The sequence below is a fragment of the Delphinus delphis genome, chromosome 4 (genome assembly GCF_949987515.2).
Source record: "Delphinus delphis chromosome 4, mDelDel1.2, whole genome shotgun sequence".
NCBI classification, from domain to species: domain Eukaryota; kingdom Metazoa; phylum Chordata; class Mammalia; order Artiodactyla; family Delphinidae; genus Delphinus; species Delphinus delphis.
In genome coordinates this window covers 96,196,509-96,204,837 of record NC_082686.1, presented here as the reverse complement: position 1 = coordinate 96,204,837, position 8,329 = coordinate 96,196,509, and the positions used below count along the sequence as shown (strand labels likewise).

The following is an 8,329-nucleotide window of genomic DNA, read 5'->3' as shown; positions in this document are numbered from 1 at the left end:
TCCAAGTACCCTGCAGTCTTCTTAATTCCAACTTCTTAGAATCTCTCTCCTTACTCATCGTATTAGTTGCTTGTACTTCCCTGAGTTCTCTGACTCGGATTCTAAAGGTGCGTTTCGAGAAGCAACGTGGAAAATGGAATGGGGAATCCAAAGTTTGTTTCACATGAGCCCGACTACCCCCTACATTGTACGGGGAGATAATTTGGCTTAGGTCTCGTCTGTGCCATCTACCAACTGTGGAGCCTTAGATAAATCTGTTCATATCGCTGCACCTCAGCTGTCTCGGCTTTCCCATCTTCAAAATGGGATTAGGAGAATTTACACGTGGGGAATAGATGATGCAGGGCTCACTGGCAAGAAAAGAAGTGCCACACTTAGAGACGTCTAGAATTCCATAGGTCTCAGGAAATCCTCTGTAAAAGGTTCCACCCCAAACCTACTGACTCCGAGGAGCATGGGGCCCCAGGAATCTGTATTTTAATAGCTTCCCAGGTGATTCAGATGCCCAGTCAGGTTTGAGAACCAAGGACTCTTTCCAGTCCTCCTGTTCTTTGATCCACTTCTCAACTTCCTTCTGGTCCCAGCGATTTCCAGTTCCTGCAACAAAAGGAGCCAAGGAAAGAGGGGAGAGAAAGCGCAGCCAAGACCCGCCGAGCCCGCCTAGTACCGGCCTCTCGCCAGCCTCCCCGCTCCGGCGCCAGCCGGTAGATTACATAACAGCCCCGCGGCGCGCTATCGCGATATTTCCACCGCCCCCCGCCTACTTCCACGTCAGAGGGAACCGGGCGGAGCGGCCAACATGGCGGAACGCAGGCGACACAAGAAGCGGATTCAGGTAGCAAAGCCGAGCCCTGGGATAGGGGACTCTCGGAAGTGGAAGACGCAGGGAAAGCTCCCGGGAAGGGTGGGCGAAATCGAGGACGAGGTGGGGTGGGGTTCCCCCGCGAGGTCGCCGGTTGCGGGCTGAGTCGTTTTGAGGGGCCTGAGGAAGGGCGGTGTTGGCGACGGCGGAGACCGAGGCGGAGGTGCTGGGGCAGCGGCGGGAGGCGGGAGGCGCGGCCGCCAGCCCAGGGTGGCGGTGGCGGCGGCGGCGGCGTTGTCGTTGTCGTTGCCGGCCTGGGCCTGTGCTGGGAGGTCCGCGTCCTCCGAGCTCAGACACCGACCCTCCCCGGGCTCCTCCCCTTCCTTCTCCACGCCATCCTTTCGCCTTAGCTGTCCCGAAATTAAGGCCGCGATAATTAGGGTAGAAGGAGGCGGAGGACTGACCTAAAGCTGCCCGTTCTTTGTGCGCAGATAGAAGGACCGTAGGAGGGGGCAGTGATCGGGGTTTGGTCAGCTGCCCCAGGGGCCCAGGCGGCGATCTGCGTATCCAGATGTTCGTTTGCGTGCAGCCTCCTTTTTCCTCACAGTTATTAACTTAAACGTCCAACTGAAGCTTTCCGGCTTTCTTTCAGCGACACAGTGTAAATAAACAAAACTCCCTTGGTACTGCAAAGAGTGGGTCCCGCCCAGAAACCTTTCACATGCCAGTGTGTCATCCTCATAACCTACATAGCATCCCTCCCTCATTCCACATGCATGTCATCTGTGTATTTCTTCCTTGCAGTTTTCCCCCTGTTGTTCTTGCTCTTTGCCGAGAGGATTAAATATGGGGAACATCTTAGACTCAGGATGTTTTGTTGTCTCCTTATTAGCTCCTGTGCTTAGAAACCTTCATATGTCGTCATAAATTGATGGCGTGTTGTAAACTGTTAATATACTAATCACAAATTGTTACACTCGTCATTGTCTTTTTGTTCCTTACTATTTCATTGCTTAGATGAATGTTTCTAATGTTTTTTCCCCCATTTTTATCACTTAACTGACTTACACCACAGGTGATTTGAGCTATGCAAGTTAAAATTCTCCTGAAAACTTTGAAGTACTAGGGAAAAAAAGATGCCAGTGATCAGTAAATTTAGAATTTTAGAATTAGGCAGAAATAAGAAAGTAGTTTCAAAAAGAGTACAGAAGGGGACCAGAGACAATTGCCCCCCAAGTTCAGACAGGTCATAAAACCAAGGCTTAAGGTTATTATGGAAGAAGTTTCTAATTATACTGTTTCTAGTCTTTCAAAATTTAGTGTTATTGGTCAGGTATGGATACAAAATATACTTTTATTAGAATTTGTATTGAAGTTATCAAATTAGGACTTACTGGACTTATATTTACACACATGGTATATTTTATGGCCTTAAATAAACATTGTTTTTACAGTTTCAACTGTTGTTTAATATTGTTGTAAAGGTGATCCTAATTCACTTTGAATACCTGCTCTATTTCAATTGTGATCTCATATTAAGCAGAAAGATAGATTTAAAAACCTGTATAGTAGTGGTAGTGACTGGGAGCTAAAACTTGTGCCTGTTTGTACCCCAGTGTCAATAATTATTGGCCGTGTAACTTTGGTCAAGTTACTTAACTTTTTTCCTCTATTTCCAAATCCATAAGAAGGAATATTTACCTTAAAAAAATATCGTCATTGGGTTGTTGTGGAAAAAATAGGTGCGTGGGTGACTTGTTATTAAAGGTTATAAAAGCTATTGAAAGAGTGCTTAGCACATAACTCCTTTTTCCCCTTCCCCAGGGATGAAGGCTTTAGGATAATTTGTTTTGGTTTTTGTTAAGCACGCTGATATGCTGAAGAAAAATTAACAGTTATCTATTCAGTAAATAAACCTTTGAGTTGTGAGTTCCATAAAGAATGGCTATTTACTTACTGTTGTTTAGTTGGGGATTAGATAAGTGTGTGAGGATCTGATTGTTAAAAATCAAGTTGGTATACTGCTAAGTGAAAATAAATAACATTTTTCACCTCCTCCAAGTTTTCTACATAGCTGTGCTATGTAAAATGTTGTGGAGATCTTGGGAGTGCTACCTGGAGTACTACTGTGCAGTGTCAACAGATTAATAAAAGTGTACAATACCTTATAAAACTCCTTGGTTTTTTTCCCTCCAGAGAATCAGAAACTCTATAATATTGGCATTACTTTAGACAAAAAGATCAAACGTAATGACCAAATTCAGAGTTGAAGTTACAGAAAAAATTCTATTGTGAGACTCTGGGCAAAAAGATCTGTAATATTAACTCAGTTTCCTGTTGCTACTTGATGTTTCATGTTTAGAAAAGATTTTTATGTTTAGTAGATTTACTGACCTTGAATTGTAATTTGTATATTGGGGGAAATGATTGATACAAACAAGTTCAGGGTTTTAAAAAGTAGTTAATTTGTATGCTTTTTCTTTTTTTAAAAATTTATTTTATTTATTTTTGGCTGCATTGGGTCTTCGTTGCTGCACGCGCACTTTCTGTAGCGGTGAGCGGGGGCTACTCTTCATTGTGGTGCACGGGCTTCTCATTGTGGTGGCTTCTCGTTGCAGAGCATGGACTCTAGGTGTGCAGGCTTCAGTAGTTGTGGCTCACAGGCTCAGTAGTTGTGGCACGCGAACTTAGTTGCTCCGCGGCATGTGGGATCTTCCCGGCCCAGGGCTCGAACCCATGTCCCCTGCGTCGGCAGGCGGATTCTCAACCACTGCACCACCAGGGAAGCCCTGTATGCTTTTTCTAATGTAGCCTAATTTTAGATTCTGGTATTCCATCAAAGTTGGAAGCAAGAAGACTATTTTGTCACATTTCCTTCTTGGACTCACTTTACTGGTCACTGAAAACCAAAAGTGAGCTGCGTGTTCACTGACGTTATATTGCAAAGTTTTCATGATTGAGATTCTCAAGTGAGAGTGATCTCAATTCAAATTAATAAAACATTTGAAAGTAAATAATTGTAAGTTTTCTAAGAAATGCAATTATGTAAGTTTTTAAGAACATTAAAATCAGTGCTTATAGGTTAACAAAGTGCTGCTTACTAGAAGGGTTAATTGAGAATCCTAGTACCATGAAATTTTAGAGTTGAAAACGACTTTCAAGCAGTAGGGGTTTTTGGAATCTTTTTGCACAAATGAGCTCTTATGTAAAAGCAGAGGGGTGGGCCCAAAGCCCTATCACCTCAGTACCCCACTACTTCACTACCATTATCCCTCATCCTTAAGCTACTTTTAGGACCTAGATCTAAAAGCATTACTAGGTATAAAACATATTGATCTAAACCGTTAACATCATTTTACAGATACACTGAGGTTCAGTGAGGATATGTGGCTTGACCCAGGGTCACTCATCAAGATAGTAAAACCAGATTTAGACCAAGTCTTCTAATTCCAGTTGAATGTTCATTCCACTGCACCATTGATAAAATAAAAAATAAATTGTTTTGACATACTTTAATCTTGCCATCTTTATATTAAATTGTACAACAAAGACTTAACGAGACTTGTCCCTGCTAAAGAGGCTCATCCCGTTTAGTGTTCTGCTTATGTGTAAAGTTTCTAGTTGAGTTTTGGGACATTGAAATGGCTTATTCATTCCTAGAAATTTTATAATACCTGCATCTCAGTTAACTTTGTTGCACCCATCTGTCTCCCTGTCAGTAAAACCCTGACATATCACGAACCAATATGCTAAATTTCAGAAAAGGCCAAGTTTAGGATTATGCGCTCTGACTCTGGGACTTTCTGAAGAAAAGAGATGGAACCCAGGAAGCCAGTCCTAAGTGGAAAAACTCCCCCCAGAGGCTTAATGAAGGGCTTACAATGGCAGGGGCTGGGGGATGTTAGAAGGGCACTGCCAAAGTCAAGATACAGAGACTCTTGTAAAGCTCTGTTAGTAACATACTGTGTGACTTTAAGCAAAGGATTTATCTAAGATCTCCTCCAGCTTTCAGATTTTAACCTGTTAACCTATTTACATTTTCACGAATATTTTATACTGTTTGTATAAAGATACAAATTGACAGTTGGTGAACTAATCTTTTTCTTTTGCTCAGTTCATTCAACAAGCTTATTTATTACCTAAGCTTATTTCTATTGAATATAACAATTTTTAAAAATTCTAGTCGTTTTGGGGGTGGGAGGATGGGGAAAACAAATTCTAAGTCAAAAATTCTGTGAGATTGAAGTCCATGGCTTACTGACTCTTGATCTAATATTTTTTTTCTCAAAAAGATTATCTTAAGTACCAAAAATAATATATAGTTAGAAATGGTAACCCCAGTTTCATTGTAGTATTTTAGTGTTGAAGTATTCTAAAATAAAAATATTTGTTAAGTAATTTAAAAAGAATGTTCTACCCAAACTTTCAATTTTTGTAATTTTGGATTAAGGGTTGCAACACCCGGCATCTTGGTGTTTGGGTTGGCAGTCCAGCCTCAGAACGTACTGGTTCTTTGCTTCCTCATTCTAAGACATTTGAGCTCATTCACTGAGCTACAAAGTTCTCTTCATTCAAGGCTCGATGAGCTGGTTTCTCTTGGTTAGTGGGTGATGTTATTCGCAAAAGGCCTTCACTTTTTGTCAGAGGGTTTCTAGAAAAGTTAGGAAAATATTCTGAATATTTCTTCACATCAAAAGGGAACAAAGAGGGGAAGTACTTTAGTCTAATGTATAAACAGGAAGAGGATAAGACTGTTTTAGCCTGCAGCAGGGGAGCAGTGAGAATGAAGATTCCATGGCAGGCTCTTCTATATTACTAGCTTCCCAAGGTCATATTCTCTTGGTGCTCTTCTGTAGCAGTCTTTCTTTCTGACTTTAAAGCCCCAGCAGATGGCACAAATTCTATACTGTTAGAGACAGTCTACAGTATGTATAACTTATATGTGGTATAATGAATATTTCATAATATTTCACAGAGGATAATAGAAACTTTTTAAGGATTTGAACTTGAAGGAGGAGCAAGGAAGGAATCAGTTCTGTTGTACCAATATGTTGATAGAATTCACTACTTTTCTAGTCAGATGTTTAAGGGAAGTTAACTGATACTTTAAGAAAGTATCAATGAATAAGTAACTGTGTCTGGTTGGGAGAGATTATCCAAGTCCATGTTTTCTGGGTCTGTTCACTTCATTCTTGCTTTGTAGTGCCTTTACCAAGGAGGGGGAAGGGAATGCAAAGAGAATACTTGAGTCTGTTTTTGCAGTTGTGGAAAAGAGTTTGGTGAACTTGAAGTTAATTGTTAAAATGAGGTTTTAAAATGTGGATTCATGTATTATCAGATTCCCTATTATATAATAATAGAATGGACTTTTCAGTTTCTTGGGTATTCTAATAGATTTTACGTCTGATGCCTCTTATCAACAATCAGTAGATTAGTACCTGTATGCCTGTGTTCAGTAAATGGTTTGAGTGTTAGTATGAGTGTAGACTTGTCATGCCTAAAGTTGATGTGATTGTTTTTCCCCCAGAATCACCTTCCTCCCAAATTTCTGTTAATTGAAAAACTGTCCTTTCAGTTGATCAAATTAGAAGTCTGACATCTTTTACTAAGCCATTTCATTCATCTTTTATCATTGAGTCCTATCTGTTGTACATTTGAAATGTTTCAAATGTCAAAATCCTTCCCATTCCTAGTCTAGTATCACATCACATCTTACTTGAATACTAAGTAGTTTTCCTGCCTTGTGCTTTTTTCCCCCAGTTCATTCTACATACAGGCTCCAAAATAGTGTCTAAGTCATTTTTTTTTCTCATTTTGTCCTCCTTCTATTCAAAACCTAGTTTCTGTGACTTAAGGAGTAAATTTGAAATTTCTTAGACTGCCTTGAATACTGTTTAGCCCTATTATACATACTTAACCTCACAATTCTTCCTAACTTGTCTCTACTAGAGCCAAATTTTATGCTCATTTTTAGCCACAGTATGTTTATGCTATTCATTCAGCTTATCCCAAATTTGTTCATCTTTCAAAATCCAGGTCCCTCTTCCAAGAGGTCTTTCGTAGCTATTCTCATCCACATTGATAATCTCACTCCTTTTGTACTCCTAAAATATTTTTTCTACCACTCATTTCGGAAAATAACAGTAGTTGTTTTGGAAGGTTGTAACAAAGTGGAGGTATCATGCCTTAACAAATTTTTGGTATTAACAGTAGCACCCAGAGTTATTATAGGGTAAACACTCAGTAAGTATGCATTTGAACAATTTATGTTTATTGAGACTTCTCCCCCACATACCATTTTTAATCAAGCATATCCCAGTAACAAGTTATCAGTTAATTGGATAAATCTTTAAATTGGCAACAGTTGTATCAACTGAGGGAAAAATTGAACATATATGGGTGTGATTATAAAATAGAATTCGTTTCTATAAAGCCAATTATAGTATCTCATTATTTCCATCTATTTATATAGTATTACTTTTTAGGCTGTACGTGACTATATAGGATATTATTTATTAATAGATGGGCCTCCTAGAAATGCAGTGCGTTACACAGACATAATTAAATGCTATCGTTTAACATATACTAATATGTATGTTAATAATTTTAGTGTGATTTCAAAAACCGAAATATAGAATTTTTAGTTTGTCAGAAACTATATTTTGTGACTAGGACCCAGATTAAATAATTATGAACATTGTAGATGTTACTGAACTTGGAGTGTTAAATTTTGAATTTACAGTTTTTTAAGATTCTATTTTTTTGTGATATGTGTTTTTATATATAAAACTAAAGGTCTTTTAATCACATAAATATTTGGTTTTTACTATAGTTTTCATTTGGATTGAATGGTTTGGGCTTTTTTTTTTTCTTTTTTAAAATTTTTATTGTATATTGGAGTATAGTTGATATACAGTGTTGTGCAGGCTTTTAATTTTTACTGTCACAAATAGTAACCCACAAGTGGGGTAATACGAGAGTATAAGAATCATGCATTGTTAATTGGCTGTTGGAAGTAGAGGAGTTGGGAAGTGCAAAGAAGGAAATACGAGAAGTAGCTGCCAGGTGATCCAGCAACCACGGCACAGATTTTCGCTTCATCTCACAAATTACTCCTCTTCAGGATAAAATTAAAGTTGAAACTTTTATTTGTTAGTTGTTCCTTATTTTCAACAAACATAACTGAATGCAAACTAACTTGAAATCTGTGGGAAAACTGACGTAAAGATAGATGATTTAGAGAGTTTATTTTTCCTGTTTTTTGTTATTAGAATGTCTTGCATAAAACATAACTGTCTTCAGCATTAATTTTTCTCGGCATACTAGATTCTTGGCAGATAATTCTTTACTATTATTTGGCACTTTATTCATCTTAAGAAATAGCCTTTCCTGAAATCATTCACATTTAAATTGTATATTGCTAGAAATATTGCTTGAGTGCTCTGTGTACTGTGCTTAAACATGTAATTAAAGACAGTACTTTTATTATGATAGCTTACAGCAATAAGACAACTAAAAGTATATATA

General features: G+C 38.7%; 1 protein-coding gene across 2 annotated transcripts in view; it reads left to right on the top strand.

The window, feature by feature from the left end:
• Positions 1-693: 693 nt before the first annotated feature.
• Positions 694-8,329, top strand: part of SEC62 (SEC62 homolog, preprotein translocation factor) — a 29,360-nt gene continuing 21,724 nt past the window's right edge. For both annotated transcript variants that reach the window (XM_060011159.1, XM_060011158.1), the window contains exon 1: positions 694-835. In XM_060011159.1, coding sequence (XP_059867142.1) covers positions 800-835 — 36 coding nt within the window. In that variant the 5' untranslated portion in view covers positions 694-799. The remainder of the gene's footprint in view (positions 836-8,329) is intronic.